General features: G+C 45.3%; 1 protein-coding gene across 1 annotated transcript; it reads left to right on the top strand.

Moving 5' to 3' along the window:
• Positions 1-7,956: 7,956 nt before the first annotated feature.
• On the top strand, positions 7,957-11,658 carry LOC123147916 (GDSL esterase/lipase At5g45910). Its single transcript, XM_044567242.1, has 5 exons — positions 7,957-8,541; positions 8,630-8,845; positions 8,975-9,123; positions 9,201-9,474; positions 11,146-11,658. Exons 1-5 carry the CDS (start codon positions 8,289-8,291, stop codon positions 11,370-11,372), a joined length of 1,119 nt encoding a protein of 372 aa, XP_044423177.1. The 5' UTR covers positions 7,957-8,288; the 3' UTR covers positions 11,373-11,658.
• The last annotated feature ends 10,577 nt before the right edge of the window (positions 11,659-22,235 follow it).

Genomic DNA, 22,235 nt, shown 5'->3' on the forward strand with positions numbered 1-22,235 from the left:
GACATCATAGATCGCACCATATCTAGTAAAGTATGATTACGATGTTCGGACACACCATTACGCTATGGTGTTCTAGGTGGCATGAGTTGCGAAACTATTCCGCATTGTTTCAAATGTAGACCAAACTCGTAACTCAAATATTCTCCTCCACGATCAGATCGTAGAAACTTTATTTTCTTGTTACTATGATTTTCCACTTCATTCTGAAATTCTTTGAACTTTTCAAATGTTTCAGACTTACGTTTCATTAAGTAGATATACCCATATATGCTCAAATCATCTGTGAAGGTGAGAAAATAACGATACCCGCCTTGAGCCTCAATATTCACTGGACCACATACATCAGTATGTATGATTTCCAACAAATCTGTTGCTCACTCCATTGTTCCAGAGAACGGCATTTTAGTCATCTTGCCCATGAGGCATGGTTCACAAGTAACAAGTGATTCTAATCAAGTGATTCCAAAAGTCCATCGGTATGGAGTTTCTCCATGCACTTTACACAAATATGACCCAAATGGCAGTGCCACAAATAAGTTGCACTATCATTATCAACTCTGCATCTTTTGGCTTCAACATTATGAATATGTGTGTCACTACTATCGAGATTTAACACAAATAGACCACTCTTCAAGGGTGCATGACCATAAAATATATTACTCATATAAATAGAACAACCATTATTCTCAGATTTAAATGAATAACCGCCTCACATCAAACAAGATCCAGATATAATGTTCATGCTCAATGCTGGCACCAAATAACAATTATTTAGGTCTAAAACTAATCCCGAAGGTAGATGTAGAGGTAGTGTAACGACGGCGATCACATCGACTTTGGAACCATTTCCCACGTGCATCGTCACCTTGTCCTTAGCCAGTCTTCGCTTAATCTGTAGTCCATGTTTCGAGTTTCAAATATTAGCAACAGAACCAATATCAAATACCCAGGTGCTACTGCGAGCTCTGGTAAGGTACACATCAATAACATGTATATCACATATACCTTTGTTCACCTTGCCATCCTTCTTATCCGCCAAATACTTGGGGCAGTTCCGCTTCCAGTGACCAGTCTGTTTGTAGTAGAAGCACTCAGTCTCAGGCTTAGGTCTAGACTTGGGTTTCTTCTCCTGAGAAGCAACTTGCTTGCCGTTCTTCTTGAAGTTCCCCTTCTTCTTCCCTTTACCCTTTTTCTAGAAACTGGTGGTTTTGTTAACCATCAACACTTGATGCTCCTTTTTTATTTCTACCTCTGCTGCCTTTAGCATTGCCAAGAGCTCGGGAATTGTCTTATTCACCCCTTGCATATTATAGTTCATCACAAAGCTTTTGTAGCTTGGTGGCAGTGATTGAAGAACTCTGTCAATGACAGTACCAATAGGAAGATTAACTCCCAGTTGAGTCAAGTGATTATGATACCCAGACATTTTGAGTATATGTTTACTGACAGAACTATTCTCCTCCATCTTGCAGCTATAGAACTTATTGGAGACTTCATATCTCTCAATCCGGGCATTTTCTTGAAATATTAACTTCAACTCCTGGAACATCTCATATGCTCCATGACGTTCAAAACATCATTGAAGTCCCGGTTCTAAGCCGTAAAGCATGGCACACTGAACTATCGAGTAGTCATTAGCTTTACTCTGTCAGGCGTTCTTAACATCATCAACAACATCTGCAGTAGGCCTGGCACCCAACGGTGCTTCTAGGACGTAATTCTTCTGTGCAGCAATGAGGATAATCCTCAAGTTACGGACCCAGTCCGTGTAATTGCTACCATCATCTTTCAACTTTGCTTTCTCAAGGAACGCATTAAAATTCAACGGAACAACAGCACGCGCCATCTATCTACAATAACATAGACAAGCAAAATACTATTAGGTACTAAGTTCATGATAAATTTAAGTTTAATTAATCATATTACTTAAGAACTCCCACTTAGATAGACATCCCTCTAATCATCTAAGTGATCACGTGATCCATATCAACTAAACCATAACCGATCATCACGTGAAATGGAGTAGTTTTCAATGGTGAACATCACTATGTTGATCATATCTACTATATGATTCACGCTCGACCTTTCAGTCTCAGTGTTCCGAGGCCATATCTGCATATGCTAGGCTCGTCAAGTTTAACCTGAGTATTCTGCGTGTGTAAAACTGTCTTACACCCGTTGTAGATGAACGTTGAGCTTATCACACCCGATCATCATGTGGTATCTCGGCACGACGAACTTTGGCAACAGTGCATACTCAGGGAGAACACTTTTACCTTGAAATTTAGTGAGAGATCATCTTATAATGCTACCGTCAAACAAAGTAGAATAAGATGCATAAAGGATAATCATCACATGCAATCAATATAAGTGATATGATATGGCCATCATCATCTTGTGCTTGTGATCTCCTTATCCGAAGCACCGTCATGATCACCATCGTCACCGGCGCGACACCTTGATCTCCATCGTAGCATTGTTGTCGTCTCATTAGTTATTGCTTCTATGACTATCGCTACCGCTTAGTGATAAAGTAAAGCAATTACAGGGCGATTGCATTGCATACAATAAAGCGACAACCATATGGCTCCTGCCAGTTGCCGATAACTCCGTTACAAAACATGATCATCTCATACAATAAATATAGCATCATGTCTTGACCATATCACATCACAACATGCCCTGCAAAAACAAGTTAGACGTCCTCTACTTCGTTGTTGCAAGTTTTACGTGGCTGCTACGGGCTGAGCAAGAACCGTTCTTACCTACGCATCAAAACCACAACGATAGTTCATCAAGTTAGTGTTGTTTTAACCTTCGCAAGGACCGGCGTAGCCACACTCGGTTCAACTAAAGTTGGATAAACTGACACCCGCCAGCCACCTGTGTGCAAAGCACGTCGGTAGAACCAGTCTCGCATAAGCGTACGCGTAATGTCGGTCCGGGCCGCTTCATCCAACAATACCGCCAAACCAAAGTATGACATGTTGGTAAGCAGTATGACTTGTATCGCCCACAACTCGCTTGTGTTCTACTCGTGCATATAACATCTACGCAATAACCTGGCTCGGATCTCACTATTGGGGAACGTAGTAATTTCAAAAAAAATCCTACACACACACAGGATCATGGTGATGCATAGCAACGAGAGGGGAGAGTGTGTCCACGTACCCTCGTAGACCGAAAGAGGAAGCGTTAGCACAACGCGGTTGATATAGTCGTACGTCTTCACGATCCGACCGATCCAAGTACCGAATGCACGGCACCTCCGAGTTCTGCACACGTTCAACTCGATGACGTCCCGCGAGCTCCGATCTAGCAAAGATTTATAGGTGATTTTCGTCAGCATGACAGCGTGGTGACGGTGATGATGATGCTACCGAAGCAGGGCTTCGCCTAAGCACCGCTACGATATGATCGAGGTGGATTATGGTGGAGGAGGGCACCGCACACGACTAAGAGATCAATGATCAATTGTTGTGTCTATGGGGTGCCCCTGCCCCCATATATAAAGGAGCAAGGGGGAGGAGGCGGCTGGCCAGGGAGAGGCGCGCCAAGGGGGAGTCCTACTCCCACTAGTAATAGGACTCCTCCTTTTCCTAGTAGGAGTAGGAGAGGGGGAAGGAAAGGTAGAGGAGGAGAAGGAAAGAGGGGGCCGGCCCCCTTTGCCCTAAACCAATTCGGTTTGGGCCTTGGGGGAGCGCGCCCCACACTTCCCTTGCTTCCCTATATTTCTACTAAGGCCCATGTAGGCCCATTAAGCCCCGGGGGGGGGGGTCCGGTAACCCCCCGTTACTCCGGTATATGTCCCAAACCTTCCGGAACCTTTTCGATGTCCGAACATAGTCGTCCAATATATCGATCTTTACGTCTCGACCATTTTGAGACTCCTCATCATGTTCGTGATCATATCCGGGACTCCGAACTACCTTGGGTACATCAATACACAAAAACTCATAATACATATCATCATCGAACTTTAAGCATGCGGACCCTACGGGTTCAAGAACTATGTAGACATGACCAAGACACGTCTCCGGTCAATAACCAATAGCGGAACCTGGATGTTCATATTGGCTCCCACATATTCTACGAAGATCTTTATCGGTCAAACCGCATAACAACATACGTTGTTCCCTTTGTCATCGGTATGTTACTTGCCCGAGATTCGATTGTCGGTATCTCAATACCTAGTTCAATCTCGTTACCGGCAAGTCTCTTTACTCGTTCCGTAATACATCATCCTGCAACTAACTCATTAGTTACAATGCTTGCAAGGCTTATAGTGATGTGCATTACCGAGTGGGCCTAGAGATACCTCTCCGACAATCGGAGTGACAAATCCTAATCTCGAAATACGCCAACTCAACAAGTACCTTCCGAGACACCTATAGAGCACCTTTATAATCACCCAGTTACGTTGTGACGTTTGGTAGCACACAAAGTGTTCCTCCGGTAAACGGGAGTTGCATAATCTCATAGTCATAGGAACGTGTATAAGTCATGAAGAAAGCAATAGCAACATACTAAACGATCAAGTGCTAAGCTAACAGAATGGGTCAAGTCAATCACATCATTCTCCTAATGATGTGATCCCGTTAATCAAATGACAACTCATGTCTATGGCTAGGAAACATAACCATCTTTGATCAACGAGCTAGTCAAGTAGAGGCATACTAGTGACACTCTGTTTGTTTATGTATTCACACATGAACATGTTTCCGGTTAATACAATTCTAGCATGAAAAATAAACATTTATCATGATATAAGGAAATAAATAATAACTTTATTATTGCCTCTAGGGCATATTTGCTTCACTAACTTCTGCAAGATTCATGTTGATGCAGGAATCAGGTTTGGAAGGAAAGGATCAGCTGCAGCAATATGCAGGGACCACCGAGGAAATTTCATGGGTAGCTCATCTTTGGTTATTGATGGAATGGATGATCCATCACTCATGGAAACTACAGCGTGTAGGGAGGCTCTCTGCCTAGCAGAAGATCTACACGTAAACCAGTTTGTGGTAGCGTGTGACTCTAAACAGGTTGTAGATGATATTTTGCAGAACAACCAAGGCACAGGAGGAGCTATCATCAAGGAGATCAAAACCCAGACTACACCGTTTACTTGCTCTCTTTTTTAAGGTCGTGACTCGAATTTTGAGGCACATAGATTAGCGAAATTTTCTCTCTCTTTAGCTCATGGGCGTCATGTGTGGTTTGGCCAGCCGCAAAATGTAAACTCCATCCCACTCTCGTGGTTTATGATGAATAAAGCATGCTTTTACCCCTCAAAAAAGGAGTGGGAAGGAGGAAGGGAGAGAGAGAGAGGATTTTTTTGAATATATGAGCAAATTGCTAAGAGACTTAATCTGGATAAACAGTAAATAAATCATGACGATAATAGCAGGGAATGAACTAATCATGCAGACTATCAAAGTAGATGAAGAGATCAAATCTAAGGCACGGACTATAAATAGTAATTCCAGTATGATCTCAAATAAGGAGGACATAATCACATCCGGTGCAGCGGGAGCAGGACCATCGGCGTTGATGTTGTCGCCCATGTTGTTGATGAAGAGGTTGCTGAGGTCGGGGAAGAAGTTGTCGCTGGTGAAGTCGTCGCTGTCAGCAGTCACGCGAGTGTGCTCCCCAAAAACATGATCTCCCCTCCCGTACAGGATCACGAGAGGCGGGGTTTCGGAGGCTTGCTGTCCCTTTTCGCGGTGCATGCCAGAAGAAGGGATGGAGAAGACTTGCATGGCAGCGCAATTTTCTGGAACGGTGTGAAACCATATGTTGTGGCGACAGCTAGGGTAGACGTTTGCCTATCTATGTAGTGCGGGTCAGATAGGTCACGGGAGTAAACCCTACTTCCAAGTCAGTGACAACCCCACGATTCAAAAGAATCGAAAATGGCTGAGTAATTAGCGCGTCCGTTAATTAATAATTAATGACACATTAATTTTTCCGAGTAGAAAAAATATAGACAACATTCGTAGCTTTGTCATCGGCTCGGCTCATTCCTGAAACCCGACGCAACACGTCGTGACGAGGCGAGGCAAGGCATGGCGTGGCGAGGCGAGCAAGGAGGACGAGCACGCGTGTATGTCTCCTCTTCTCATGCTCATACAAGTGCTAAAAGAGTTCACCTTATAAAGTGGTGCAACTCACTCTCACCTAGCAGTATGGGACTAAACGCTAGTCTCACTTACACTACACACAGGTATGTATGAATGGACCATGAGAATTTCATATTTTAGATGGAATTTAGGCCAAAGGCCTACTAGTAAAATCCAACAGAATTGCCATGGTGGGAGTTGCACATAGGGAGCTGACTATGCTTCTTGATGCTTTGTGGTAGCACCTGGAGGCTTGCACGTCGATTTGAGGGCTTAAAGGGTGTCGCCACATTACATAGGTTTTATTGTGCTCCACGCTGCATTCTTCTCGTCGGTTCTTTAACTTGGTGTGTTTCTTCTTCTTTGTTCTTCCTTCCATCGCAGTTGTTTCCTATTTAGATTGGGGAAATTATCCATTGGACCGAGGGGCAGGAAATTCTTTCTATATATATAGAGCCCACCCGGGCCGGGTGAGATTGCGGAAATTCATTCCCGACGGGAGACGACCCCTGGTCTGCGAGGATGCGCCATTGCAACATTTCCACTAGGGTACTGCCCAGCTCTCGCTATCCACTATTTTATTTGTGGCTCGATGGACATCGTTTGAGCTGATCAGGCCAGCGTGGTTCCGAGTTGTTGGTATGAGCATATTCTATAGAGGGCATTATCAGGTCATCTTGTGTTCTCTAGGATTTTCGAATCCCCTCTAGGATATGTTGTTTTGTGCAAATGTTTTGCTTGTGTGGTAGAGTCACATCGATGGATAGTTGTCATTGTACTCATGGTCATGTCCTAGTCCATGCACGTAGAAATGTGGCAACTTTTCCTTCAAAAAAAATGTGGCAACTTTCTCTCTCGGTGTTTGGCCCCATGGTGGTATCTTTGTTCACTCTCTATTATCTCACTTCTTGTTGCTACCTTTCAGCCAGGAGCAGTTTTAACATTCTCCTTTTTACCCCCTTTTTTCGCATGAAAGGTAAAAGTATATAATAGATATGAGCCGTTGATTTCACCGATTAGCGGTTTGATTAACTCTTACCTTCTTAGCTTATATAAAAAAAAAAGATAAGAGGGAGCATGTTAAAATTTGCCTTCAGTTATGTCTTTGTGTGTGCTCGCGACGATTTGTTCATTCTCCGTGTGTCGTGCGATATGGCTCGCCTTTCTTGATGTTTGATCCTCTTTTCGTTTGTGCGTGGCCATTCCTGTCACGTCTGAATATAGGATTGGTAATGGCTTTCGGGGTTTCTGTTCAATGCAATTGCCCAAAAACAGCGTGGCTCATCTCCAAGGCGTGGTGTGCAGGTTCAACGCGATTGTCCAAAAAGCGTTGCAGCTTATCCCAAAGATGTGCTGTGCATGTCTTGCTACGTGCTGCACGCCTTGCGTTTGTTCCTTTGCGTTTTCCTGTTTTGGTCAACCTATTCACACGAATATATTTTCTGTGTGTGTGTGTTGGCCTCTAGCTCTGTCGCTTTGTAGGTGGAAAGACACCGAGAGTGAAGCACGTGAGCCCTGGGATAGTAAACGACCACCAAAGAAACCGTTAACCGCCTCATTCAGCCAAAGAAGAAGTTCTAAAAAGCTGGCTAAAACTGGCATCGTAGGACGAAGCATCGGCCAGGTTGATTCGTGCCGGCAACCCGAACACGTTGCCAGGGTGCCTAGCCACGATTCAGCGGCCACTTACCACCGCTGGTGCGGTGGTGCCACTCCTCCCCACGGCCCTCCGCGTGCCGTCCCGGTGTCCCACGAAGGCACGCATTCAATACCGCCACTACGGTGGCCATCAGTCAATGCGCCACCCCAGGCAAATCAAGCTCGCCAGTCGCCACCCCAGCAAAGGGGACGGCCATCCGTCCCCGGACCAGGCGCCGGCCCATCACGTCACGGCGCCGCGGCTGGGAGCGGAATAAAACGGGAGCTGCAGCCAGGATCTGGTTCCACCGGCGCACCGCCACAAGAGACGAAACTCCCGACGCGGGACTCCACCTTCGCTCCCCCACACGGGAAGAAGCAGACAAGCGGCGCGTTTCCCCACCGGGAAGCTACTAGTAACCGCGGCCAGCCGAGGCTTCTCCTCCTTCTTCGTCTTCTTTCTCCCCTACTCTTTTTTGTTCTCCTCGCCCACGGTTTCCTGGCCGGACCACGGGGGATAGGCGGGCAATGGCGACGGCGAGGCGGGGAGGAGTGGGCTGGAGAGCGGTTCTTGCGGCGGTGCTGCAGCTTCTCGTGGCGGCGGAGGCCGGGAAGTACAACGCGGTGTTCAATTTTGGGGACTCCCTGGTGGACGCCGGCAACCTGGTGACCGAGGGCATCCCGGACTACCTCGCCACGGCGCGGCCGCCCTACGGCCAGTCTTACTTCGGGTACCCCACCGGCCGCTGCTCCGACGGCCGCCTCGTCATCGATTTCATCGGTAATTCGCAGATTGGTCCTTTTGAGTCATGTCTTGGTCGCGTCCTCGGTTCGAGATTCGACTGATTTGGCTTCCCTGGTGCCCGCAGCGCAAGAGTTCGGGCTGCCGCTGCTGCCCCCGTCCAAGGCCAAGAACGCCAGCTTCGCGCAGGGCGCCAACTTCGCCATCACCGGCGCCACGGCGCTCGACACGGAGTTCTTCGAGAAGCGGGGGCTCGGGAAGAGCGTCTGGAACTCCGGGTTACTCTTCACCCAAATCCAGTGGCTACGCGACCTCAAGCCCTCCTTTTGTAACTCCACCCAAGGTAGTACTCTCTAGTACAAGAAACAAAATAAATTATTCTTTATTCACATTCATATTATATCTCCATTTCATTGACGTTGATGTCTGAATTTTATCTGAATTGGGTGTTCCTGTTTTCTTGTATCTGAAGAGTGCAAGGATTTCTTTGCCAAGTCCCTGTTCGTCGTGGGTGAATTGGCCGGAAATGACTACAACGCGCCGCTCTTTGCCGGGAAGGATCTCAGCGAGGCCTACAACCTGATACCCCATGTCGTTCAGGGCATCTCAGATGGTGTCGAGGTGAGCATTTGCGTCCTTGCAGTGTTCCAGCATGCTGTGTGCAGTAGCTTTGTTCTAATTCCTTGTGCGTGCTGCAGCAATTGATTGCCGAGGGGGCAAAGGATTTAATTGTGCCTGGAGTGATGCCGTCTGGGTGCTTTCCAGTGTACCTGAGCATGTATGTTGATCCTAAAGAGGGGTACGGTCCGCGTACCGGCTGCCTCAAGCGATTCAACACATTTTCATGGGTGCACAATGCGATGCTCAAGCGTGCGCTGGAGAAGCTTCGTGCCAAGCACCCTGGCGTCAGGATCATATATGGGGATTACTTTACACCAGTTATCCAGTTCTTGCTTCAGCCTGAAAAGTTTGGTGAGTTTCCAAGTTCTTTATCTTGTGCTGTAACTAGGTTGTCACCTATAAATAATTAAATATGTTAATGTGATTGGTTTAGCACTGGAAAACTTGTGGAGTCTGATATTATATTACTAAATATTTGCTCTCTTAGTTCTAAATTTGAGATAGAAATTTAACATTTCTTAACATACCTAATTTGACTTAGTTTCCTAGTCAGCTGTCAAACTATGTACTTGTGAGATGAAATAAACGTTACTGATAAAAAATTCAGATCTAGGTGTAGGGTTTTTCAGTGTCTTACAGAGTGCGATTTATCTTCTGTGTGTTTAAGATGTGACATACCATAAGTATACAAATTTTGTTATAATCATATGGAATGTCATACTCTAGCATATGGAGTATCTAGTATCTACATCCAGAATACTACAAATTTTATCAGTGATGCAGATACCAGGAGTAATCTTCCATTAACTAAAAAATACAGAGTATACTTCTATGGAGATTTCACATTGTTTTTTTTCTTCTGATATTGGGAAATGGACCTATTAGCTCTCATGCCTTAGTTGTGCATGTTTTCATAGGCTGTGGCACAACTGTTGCAGTAAATCCTTGTTTTGTGGATTCTTGTCGCCATACAACATTGGCAGCTAAAAACTTGCCCCTGCCCTTTAAGTTATCAAAACTATATAAGAATTTATATCTTGTATTCGTGTTCAGCCCATATAAAATTGTCCACAGCATAAGTACAATCATCTTGACGGCTAACTGTGAAGTTTAGATCTGCCTGCAAGAGAAAATCCTTATCTCGTATCGAAAAGAAATCTTAAGGAGCTGTAAAGGCATATCTATAGAACATCAAAGCAATGTGTGTATTAGTACATCAAAGCAATGTGTGTATTAGTGTATCATGCCATATTGAAACAAAAAATTGCGAGTTCTCAAGCAGAAATTACTTCTGCATTAGGATATTGCTAAATTGGGCATTTTATTATGAGAATCGTGTAGAGCATCATCTTCCTACCTGGTAGTAAGTGTTGCAATGGTAAGATTTCCGAATAACAAACTTATATTCAAGTCCTTACCACTAGACAGTGAAATACAAACACCAGAAATTTGCCCAGTTAGCTGAACCGATCTTATGCCCATATATATATTTATGTTTATTATTTCTGTTCATACTTATTGTTTATTCCCGTTGTAGAAAAATGAACATGTACTGTACTTTAGACATCATTCTGAACAAATAAGAAAACAAAGGCTCATACAGGTGACACATTTGTGTCAGAGGAGGAAATTTCCATTTACTGATCGCTTTAAGGACATACGAGAGCCATGACCCATCATCTCTGTTTCACTGGCACATTAGCAGAATGGTAGTCATTTAATTATTCCGGCATGTTTGTCTTGAGTCTTGACTACCGCCTCGTATCACAAGCATAAGATTTCTAACTTTTTTCTGAATCGGATGTATATAGACACATTTTAGTGTGTTTGTTCGCTCATTTCAGTGTATGTAGTCCATGTTGAAATACCCAAAACATCTTATGTTTATGAACCGAGGGAGTACATGATAAGGGGCAAAGATGTGTCTATCGTTTGTATAAACATGATATACATCTGTTCGCAGAAAGCAACCAAGGAGATTTTCTGCCAAGCAGGGACCTAACATTTCAGCTCTTGATGCAGGATTTCACAAGCAGCCGCCTAGAGCATGCTGCGGCGCTCCCGGGAAGGGCCCTTACAACTTCAATCTGACAGCCAAGTGCGGCGAGCCTGGTGCTACGCCGTGTCCTGATCCAAAGACACATTGGAGCTGGGACGGCATTCACTTGACTGAAGCCGCATATGAGCACATTGCCAAAGGTTGGTTGCATGGCGAATTCGCGGATCAACCTATCATACAATCTTCCTGATCATCTACCTACCTAGTCGCTTGGCCAGTTGTGCCTCTAGAGTATGAAAATAGCACACCATATTGGAAGAGATAAGGTATAGCTCCATATAGCAGCATATATGTATATCTCCATCCATTTTGTTGGGATTCATGGCAGTCGATTAAAGAGAGATGAGATAGGATGCTATTAAAGCCTCATTTCTTCATTCATCAGGTGGTATAAGTAACAAAATGTATTGCGTAAAGTGGTTGGATATGATGCATATTATTGTGATAATGTGGAGCATCTGACTTGCTGATCAAAACCCACTATGGTTCTTAACATTTTGACCTCGATGCCTTGCATCAACCTTAATAACATTGCATCAATCAACTTCAATAAAATATGATTCTGCATCAGAAGATGCAGAGACCGGGGTGTTTATCCTTCCTTTAAAAGAAATGTTGAACTAAAACCAGAACACTTATTTGGAATGGAGGGAGTACCGTACCGGGAAAGTATCTAGTGCTCCCAGGTTTGAGGTGCTCCCGGTGCTTCAAATATCCGAAAAACATTTTTAAGATGTTCAAAAAATTCTGAAAAAAAATGCAGCAAATCGACGGAACATGGATGTCTCTTGTCACAAAATTTCAAATCAAAATTCGAAACATTGCTCGAGATACATCGACGTTCTGTCGATGCGCTGCATTTTTTTTCAGAATTTTTTGAGCATTTAAAAAAATATTTTTCGCATCGGAACAACGGGAGCACCCTAAACCTGGGAGCACTAGATACTTTCCCGTACCATTTAGTTGATCTTCTTGCATGAGATGGCCACAGAGCTCCTTTTGAAGCACTGCAAGAAAATGACATGGTTCCTGCAGAAGAATCTCGAAATAATATAAAACTGCCAGTGACTTCGATAGAGATTCTGTTCCGTGCAGTTAAATGTTGGATTCTGAAACAGGATTTGTATGGTGCCGCCACTATATTCCATTTCATGATTGCCCATGTGGAGCTGGAGCAGCCACCCGGGTTTAGTGGGAGAGCAAGAAGTGTCGGTCCGGGCTACCGTGGATCCCAACTTTTCCCCAATAATTAGAGCATTTACGGCCAGACTTGGTCATTTGTAAACGTGATCCCTAAAAGCTTTTTCGTCACACATTAAATTTATTTATGTGTCGGATACTTCATATTTGAAATCTTAAATCTATACAAAGCATGCAAACAAGAAAATCATATGTAGATCAACCTATACTATCATAATCCTTGTCGAAGATGTCCGTTATTTCTGTGCCGGTTCCGGGTACATGGGCGGCAGCCGCAGCTCCGGCTCCTCCGGCTACTCTGCATCGGCCTTCACCTCGTATGAGAAATATGCCCTAAAGTCAGTAATATTATATTGTTATATTTTTATGTTCATAATTAAGAGTGTATATTCTATGCTACATATAGCTACCATGATCCTGGAATATACGATTAAGTGAAAAACACATATGCATGTATGGAATAATAAACGGTAAAGTAAGGTTTCTGGTCTCGCCCCTAAGACTATCTTAAGTGTTGTTGGTGATCACGTTTTTCGGATATTAGAATATTGTTAAGTGTAATGATGGTCCTAAAACAACATTAAGAGTACGACGTTAGAAGAGCGATCATATTGAATCAACTTAAACTTTTTTGTTATACTTTGAGATAATATCGTCATAAGTCTACTGTTATAACACAAACTGTTAACGTGTGATTTAATTCCTTAGACCATGAAAGTATCGTAGTTACTTCTTACCGTATAATGAGCTTTGGGGTTGCTCAGACGTCATCTATAATGCGGTGATCATAACGACAACTTACATGTTTATCGGGAAGTTTGACAAGGGACTAGATAGCTCGAGAATGGAATTTGCTCCTCTGACGATGGAGAGATATTCTTATGGCCCTCTTGGTGTGGCGACATCCATCATCGTCTGGCCAAACACAGGTGACTATGTGACAGGGATGCCGGAACATGTCAACGAGAAAGAAGAACAAAACCGGTAACGAGGAGACCGTGTTGGAAATATGCCCTAGAGGCAATAATAAAATGCTTATTATATTTCCTTGTTCATGATAATTGTCTATTATTCATGCTATAATTGTATTATTCGGAAATTGTAATACATGTGTGAATACATAGACCACATTGTGTCCCTAGTGAGCCTCTAGTTGACTAGCTCGTTGATCAACAGTAGTCATGGTTTCCTGGCTATGGACATGGGGATGTCATTGATAACGAGATCACATCATTAGGAGAATGATGTGATGGACAAGACCCAAACCTAAGCATAGCACAAAGATCGTGTAGTTCGTTTGCTGTAGCTTTTCTGAATGTCAAGTATCATTTCCTTAGACCATGAGATTGTGCAACTCCCAGATACCGTAGGAGTGCCTTGGGTGTGCCAAACGTCACAACGTAACTGGGTGACTATAAAGGTACATTACAGGTGTCTCCGAAAGTGTCTCTTGGGTTGGCACGAATCGAGACTGGGATTTGTCACTTCGTATGACGGAGAGGTATCTCTGGGCCCACTCGGTAATGCATCATCATAATGAGCTCAATGTGATCAAGTGGTTGATCACGGGATCATGCATTACGGTACGAGTAAAGTGACTTGCCGGTAACGAGACTGAACAAGGTATTAGGATACCGACGATCGAGTCTCGGGCAAGTAACGTACCGATTGACAAAGGGAATTGTATACGGATTGATCAAGTCCTCGACATCGTGGTTCATCCGATGAGATCATCGAGGAGCATGTGGGATCCAACATGGGTATCCAGATCCCACTGTTGGTTATTGACCGGAGAGTCGTCTCGGTCATGTCTGCTTGTCTCCCGAACCCGTAGGGTCTACACACTTAAGGTTCGGTGACGCTAGTGTTGTAGAGATATTAGTATGCAGCAACACCGGAGTCCCGGATGAGATCCCGGACGTCACGAGGAGTTCCGGAATGGTCCGGAGGTGAAGAATTATATATAGGAAGTGCAGTTTCGGCCATCGGGAAGGATTCGGAGTCACCGGTATTGTACCGGGACCACCGGATGTGTCCCGGGGTCCATCGGGTGGGGCCACCCATCCCGGAGGGCCCCATGGGCTGAAGTGGGGAGGGAAACAGTCCCTAGTGGGCTGGTGCGCCCCCCTTGGGCCCCCCTGTGCCTAGGGTTGGAAACCCTAGGGTGGGGGCGCCTCCACTTGCCTTGGGGGGCAAGCCTCCCCCTTGGCCGCCGCCCCCCCAAGGAGATCCCATCTCCTAGGGCCGGCGCCCCCCCAGGGGGCCTATATAAAAGGGGGGAGGGAGGGCAGCCACACCTCAAGTCTTGGCGCCTCCCTCTCCCCTGCTACACCTCTCCCTCTCGCAGAAGCTCGGCGAAGCCCTGCTGCGATCACTGCGCATCCACCACCACGCCGTCGTGCTGCTGGATCTTCATCAACCTCTCCTTCCCCCTTGCTGGGTCAACAAGGAGGAGACGTCATCCGCTCCGTACGTGTGTTGAACGCGGAGGTGCCGTCCGTTCGGCACTTGGTCATCGGTGATTTGGATCACGGCGAGTACGACTCCATCATCCCCGTTCTCTTGAACGCTTCCGCTCGCGATCTACAAGGGTATGTAGATGCACTCTCCTCTCATTGCTAGTTGACTCCATAGATTGATCTTGGTGAAACGTAGGAATTTTTTTTGTTTTCTGCAACGTTCCCCAACAGTGGCATCATGAGCTAGGTCTATGCGTAGTTACTATGCACGAGTAGAACACTAAGTAGTTGTGGGCGTCGATATTGTCAATTTGCTTGCCGTTACTAGTCTTATCTTGATTCGGCGGCATCGTGGGATGAAGCGGCCTGGACCAACCTTACACGTACGCTTACGTGAGACCGGTTCCACCGTATGACATGCACTAGTTGCATAAGGTGGCTGGCGGGTGTCTGTCTTCTCCCACTTTAGTCGGATCGGATTCGATGAACAGGGTCCTTATGAAGGGTAAATAGAAATTGGCAATTCACATTGTGGTTTTGGCGTAGGTAAGAAACGTTCTTGCTAGAAACCTATAGCAGCCACGTAAAAACTTGCAACAACAATTAGAGGACGTCTAACTTGTTTTTGCAGCAAGTGTTTTGTGATGTGATATGGCCAAAGGTTGTGATGAATGATGAATGATAGATGTGATGTATGAGATTGATCATGTTCTTGTAATAGGAATCACGACTTGCATGTCGATGAGTATGACAACCGGCAGGAGCCATAGGAGTTGTCTTTATTTTTTGTATGACCTACGTGTCATTGAGAAACGCCATGTAAATTACTTTACTTTATTGCTAAACGTGTTAGCCATAGTAGTAGAAGTAATAGTTGGCGAGCAACTTCATGGAGACACGATGATGGAGATCATGATGATGGAGATCATGGTGTCATGTCGGTGACAAGATGATCATGGAGCCCCAAGATGGAGATCAAAGGAGCTATATGATATTGGCCATATCATGTCACTATTATTTGATTGCATGTGATGTTTATCATGTTTTTGCATCTTGTTTACTTAGAACGATGGTAGTAAATAAGATGATCCCTCATAATAATTTCAAGAAAGTGTTCCCCCTAACTGTGCGCCGTTGCGACAGTTCGTTGTTTCGAAGCACCACGTGATGATCGGGTGTGATATCCAACGTTCACATACAACGGGTGTAAGACAGGTTTACACACGCAATACACTTAGGTTGACTTGACGAGCCTAGCATGTACAGACATGGCCTCGGAACACAGAAGACCGAAAGGTCGAGCATGAGTCGTATAGAAGATACGATCAACATGAAGATGTTCACCGATGTTGACTAGTCCGTCTCACGTGATGATCGGACACGGCCTAGTCTACTCGGATCATGTTATACTTAGATGACTGGAGGGATGTCTATCTAAGTGGGAGTTCATTGAATAATTTGATTAGATGAACTTAATTATCATGAACTTAGTCTAAAATCTTTACAATATGTCTTGTAGATCAAATGGCCAATGTTGTCCTCAACTTCAACGCGTTCCTAGAGAAAACCAAGCTAAAAGACGATGGCGGCAACTATACGGACTGGGTCCGGAACCTGAGGATCATCCTCATAGCTGCCAAGAAAGATTATGTCCTAGAAGCACCGCTAGGTGACGCACCCGTCCCACAGAACCAAGACGTTATGAACGCTTGGCAGACACGTGCTGATGATTACTCCCTCGTTCAGTGCGGCATGCTTTACAGCTTAGAACCGGGGCTCCAAAAGCGTTTTGAGCGACACAGAGCATATGAGATGTTCGAAGAGCTGAAAATGGTGTTCCAAGCTCATGCCCGGGTCGAGAGATATGAAGTCTCCGACAAGTTCTTCAGCTGTAAGATGGAGGAAATAGTTATGTCAGTGAGCACATACTCAAAATGTCTGGGTTGCATAACCGCTTGACTCAGCAGGGAGTTAATCTCCCGGATGACGCGGTCATTGACAGAATCCTTCAGTCGCTTCCACCAAGCTACAAGAGCTTTGTGATGAACTTCAATATGCAGGGGATGGAAAAGACCATTCCTGAAGTATTTGCAATGCTGAAATCAGCAGAGGTAGAAGTCAAAAAGGAACATCAAGTGTTGATGGTGAATAAAACCACTAAGTTCAAGAAAGGCAAGGGTAAGAAGAACTTCAAGAAGGACGGCAAGGGAGTTGCCGCGCCCGGTAAGCAAGCTGCTGGGAAGAAGCCAAAGAATGGACCCAAGCCCGAGACTGAGTGCTTTTATTGCAAGGAAAGTGGTCACTGGAAGCGGAACTGCCCCAAATACTTAGCGGACAAGAAGGCCGGCATCACAAAAGGTATATGTGATATACATGTAATTGATGTGTACCTTACCAGTACTCGTAGTAGCTCCTGGGTATTTGATACCGGTGCGGTTGCTCACATTTGTAACTCAAAGCAGGAGCTGCGGAATAAGCGGAGACTGGCGAAGGACGAGGTGATGATGCGCGTCGGGAATGGTTCCAAGGTCGATGTGATCGCCGTCGGCACGCTACCTCTATATTTACCTACGGGATTAGTTTTAAACCTCAATAATTGTTATTTAGTGCCAGCTTTGAGCATGAACATTGTATCAGGATCTCGTTTAATACGAGATGGCTACTCATTTAAATCCAAGAATAATGGTTGTTCTATTTATATGAGAGATATGTTTTATGGTCATGCTCTGATGGTGAATGGTTTATTCTTAATGAACCTCGAGCATAATGCTACACATATTCATAGTGTGAATACCAAAAGATGTAAGGTTGATAATGATAGTCCCACATACTTGTGGCACTGCCGCCTTGGTCACATAGGTGTCAAACGCATGAAGAAGCTCCATGCAGATGGACTTTTAGAGTCTCTTGATTACGAATCATTTGACACGTGTGAACCATGCCTCATGGGTAAAATGACCAAGACTCCATTCTCAGGAACAATGGAGCGAGCAACCAACTTATTGGAAATCATACATACTGATGTGTGCGGTCCAATGAGTGTTGAGGCTCGCGGTGGCTATTGTTATGTTCTCACCCTCACTGATGACTTGAGTAGATATGGGTATGTCTACTTAATGAAACACAAGTCTGAGACCTTTGAAAAGTTCAAGGAATTTCAGAGTGAGGTTGAGAATCAACGTGACAGGAAAATCAAGTTCTTGCGATCAGATCGTGGGGGGGAATACTTGAGTCACGAATTTGGCACACACTTAAGAAAATGTGGAATAGTTTCACAACTCACGCCGCCTGGAACACCTCAGAGTAATGGTGTGTCCGAACGTCGTAATCGCACTCTATTAGATATGGTGCGATCTATGATGTCTCTTACCGATTTACCGCTATCATTTTGGGGCTATGCTTTAGAGACTGCCGCATTCACTTTAAATAGGGCTCCGTCGAAATCCGTTAAGACGACACCGTATGAATTATGGTTTGGGAAGAAACCTAAGCTGTCGTTTCTAAAAGTTTGGGGATGCGATGCTTATGTCAAGAAACTTCAACCTGAAAAGCTCGAACCCAAGTCGGAAAAATGCGTCTTCATAGGATACCCTAAAGAAACTGTTGGGTATACCTTCTACCTCAGATCCGAAGGCAAGATCTTTGTTGCCAAGAATGGGTCCTTTCTAGAGAAAGAGTTTCTCTCGAAAGAAATAAGTGGGAGGAAGGTAGAACTTGATGAAGTATTACCTCTTGAACCGGTAAGTGGCGCAGCTCAAGAAAATGTTCCTGAGGTGCCTGCACCGACTAGAGAGGAAGTTGATGATGATGATCATGAAACTTCAGATCAAGTTGCTACTGAACTTCGTAGGTCCGCAAGGACACGTTCCGCACCAGAGTGGTACGGCAACCCTGTCTTGGAAATCATGTTGTTAGACAACGGTGAACCTTCGAACTATGAAGAAGCGATGGCGGGCCTGGATTCCAACAAATGGCTGGAAGCCATGAAATCCGAGATAGGATCCATGTATGAAAACGAAGTATGGACTTTGACTGACTTGCCCATTGATCGGCGAGCCATAGAAAATAAATGGATCTTTAAGAAGAAGACAGACGCGGATGGTAATGGGACCATCTATAAAGCTCAGCTTGTCGCTAAGGGTTATCGACAAGTTCAAGGGGTTGACTACGATGAGACTTTCTCACCCGTGGCGAAGCTGAAGTCCATCCGAATCATGTTAGCAACTGCCACATTCTATGATTATGAGATATGGCAAATGGACGTCAGAACGTCATTCCTTAATGGTTTCCTTAAGGAAGAATTGTATATGATGCAGCCGGAAGGTTTTGTCGATCCTAAGAATGCTGACAAGGTGTGCAAGCTCCAACGCTCGATTTATGGGCTGGTGCAAGCATCTCGGAGTTGGAACATTCGCTTTGATGAGATGATCAAAGCGTTTGGGTTTATGCAGACTTATGGAGAAGCCTGCATTTACAAGAAAGTGAGTGGGAGCTCTGTAGCATTTCTCATATTGTATGTGGATGACATACTGTTGATGGGAAATGATATAGAATTCTTGGAAAGCATAAAGGCCTATTTGAACAAGTGTTTTTCAATGAAGGACCTTGGAGAAGATGCTTATATATTAGGCATCAAGATCTATAGACATAGATCGAGACGCCTCATTGGTCTTTCACAGAGTACGTACCTTGACAAGATATTGAAGAAGTTCAAAATGGATCAGTCAAAGAAGGGGTTCTTGTCTGTATTGCAAGGTACGAGATTGAGCACGGTTCAATGCCCGACCACGGAAGAAGATAGAGAAAAGATGAGTGTCGTCCCCTATGCCTCGGCCATAGGGTCTATCATGTATGCTATGCTGTGTACCAGACCTGATGTAAACCTTGCCGTGAGTTTGGTAGGAAGGTACCAAAGTAATCCCGGCATGGAACACTGGACAGCGGTCAAGAATATCCTAAAGTACTTGAAAAGGACTAAGGAAATGTTTCTCGTTTATGGAGGTGACGAAGAGCTCGTTGTAAAGCGTTACGTCGATGCTAGCTTCGACACAGATCTGGATGACTCTAAGTCACAAACCGGATGCGTGTATATTTTGAATGGTGGGGCAGTAAGCTGGTGTAGTTGCAAGCAAAGCGTTGTGGCGGGATCTACATGTGAAGCGGAGTACATGGCAGCCTCGGAGGTAGCACAAGAAGCAGTCTGGGTGAAGGAGTTCATTACCGACCTAGGAGTCATACCCAATGCGTCGGGCCCCATGACTCTCTTCTGTGACAACACTGGAGCTATTGCCCTTGCCAAGGAGCCCAGGTTTCACAGGAAGACCAGGCATATCAAGCGTCGCTTCAAATCCATTCGTGAAAGTGTTCAAAATGGAGACATAGAGATTTGTAAAGTACATACGGCCCTGAATGTAGCAGATCCGTTGACTAAACCTCTCCCTAGAGCAAAACATGATCAACGCCAAAACTGCATGGGTGTTCGATTCATCACAATGTAACTAGAATATTGACTATAGTGCAAGTGGGAGACTGTTGGAAATATTCCCTAGAGGCAATAATAAAATGGTTATTATTATATATCTTTGTTCATGATAATTGTCTATTGTTCATGCTATAATTGTGTTATCCGGAAATCGTAATACATGTGTGAATACATAGACCACAACACGTCTCTAGTGAGCCTCTAGTTGACTAGCTCATTGATCAACAGATAGTCATGGTTTCCTGGCTATGGACATGGGGATGTCATTGATAACGGGATCACATCATTAGGAGAATGATGTGATGGACAAGACCCAAACCTAAGCATAGCACAAAGATCGTGTAGTTCGTTTGCTGTAGCTTTTCTGAATGTCAAGTATCATTTCCTTAGACCATGAGATTGTGCAACTCCCGGATACCGTAGGAGTGCCTTGGGTGTGCCAAACGTCACAATGTAACTGGATGACTATAAAGGTACATTACAGGTGTCTCCGAAAGTGTCTGTTGGGTTGGCACGAATCGAGACTGGGATTTGTCACTCCGTATGACGGAGAGGTATCTCTGGGCCCACTCAGTAATGCATCATCATAATGAGCTCAATGTGATCAAGTGGTTGATCACGGGATCATGCATTACGGTACGAGTAAAGTGACTTGCCTGTAACGAGACTGAACAAGGTATTGGGATACCGACGATCGAGTCTCGGGCAAGTAACGTACCAATTGACAAAGGGAATTGTATACGGATTGATCAAGTCCTCAACATCGTGGTTAATCCGATGAGATCATCGTGGAGCATGTGGGAGCCAACATGGGTATCCAGATCCCGCTATTGGTTATTGACCGGAGAGTCATCTCGGTCATGTCTGCTTGTCTCCCGAAACCGTAGGGTCTACACACTTAAGGTTCGGTGATGCTAGGGTTGTAGAGATATTAGTATGCAACAACCCGAAAGTTGTTCGGAGTCCCGGATGAGATCCCGGACGTCACGAGGAGTTCCGGAATGGTCCGGAGGTGAAGAATTATATATAGGAAGTGCAGTTTCGGCCATCGGGAAGGATTCGGAGTCACCGGTATTGTACCGGGACCACCGGATGGGTCCCGGGGGTCCAACGGGTGGGGCCACCCATCCTGGAGGGCCCTGTGGGCTGAAGTGGGGAGGGAACCAGTCCCTAGTGGGCTGGTGCGCCCCCCCTTCGCCCCCCTGCGCCTAGGGTTGGAAACCCTAGGGTGGGGGGCGCCTCCACTTGCCTTGGGGGGCAAGCCTCCCCCTTGGCCGCCGCCCCCCAAGGAGATCCCATCTCCTAGGGCCGGCGCCCCCATAGGGGGGCTATATAAAAGGGGGGGAGGGAGGGCAGCCACACCTCAAGTCTTGGCGCCTCCCTCTCCCCTGCTACACCTCTCCCTCTCGCAGAAGCTCGGCGAAGCCCTGCTGCGATCACTGCTGCATCCACCACCACGCCGTCGTGCTGCTGGATCTTCATCAACCTCTCCTTCCCCCTTGCTGGATCAAGGAGGAGACGTCATCTGCTCTATACATGTGTTGAACGCGGAGGTGCCGTCCGTTCGGCACTTGGTCATCGGTGATTTGGGTCACAACGAGTACGACTCCATCATCCCCGTTCTCTTGAACGCTTCCGCTCGCGATCTACAAGGGTATGTAGATGCACTCTCCTCTCGTTGCTAGTTGACTCCATAGATTGATCTTGGTGAAATGTAGGAATTTTTTTTGTTTTCTGCAACGTTCCCCAACCGACCGGTATAGTGAGCATGTATATGACTCAAGAGGATACCGATTTATCCCACCTCGGATTTTTGTAAAGTGTCGTGAAGCAAAGTGAATAGCGCATGATAACCAAAGGTTCACTTGAATGTCACTCGTATATTTATAGGGATCGATGTTGATGTCCACGG

This window comes from Triticum aestivum, chromosome 7A (assembly GCF_018294505.1).
Source record: "Triticum aestivum cultivar Chinese Spring chromosome 7A, IWGSC CS RefSeq v2.1, whole genome shotgun sequence".
Lineage (NCBI taxonomy): Eukaryota > Viridiplantae > Streptophyta > Magnoliopsida > Poales > Poaceae > Triticum > Triticum aestivum.

What these genes read in the sequence shown, in the direction of transcription:
- LOC123147916 (XM_044567242.1), top strand. Translation starts at nt 8,289, where the DNA reads ATGGCGACGGCGAGGCGGGGAGGAGTGGGCTGGAGAGCGGTTCTTGCG. An exon ending in CTTTTGTAACTCCACCCAAG is followed by an intron (nt 8,846 to 8,974) that starts GTAGTACTCTCT and finishes TTGTATCTGAAG; the next exon opens with AGTGCAAGGATTTCTTTGCC. An exon ending in GCTTCAGCCTGAAAAGTTTG is followed by an intron (nt 9,475 to 11,145) that starts GTGAGTTTCCAA and finishes CTCTTGATGCAG; the next exon opens with GATTTCACAAGCAGCCGCCT.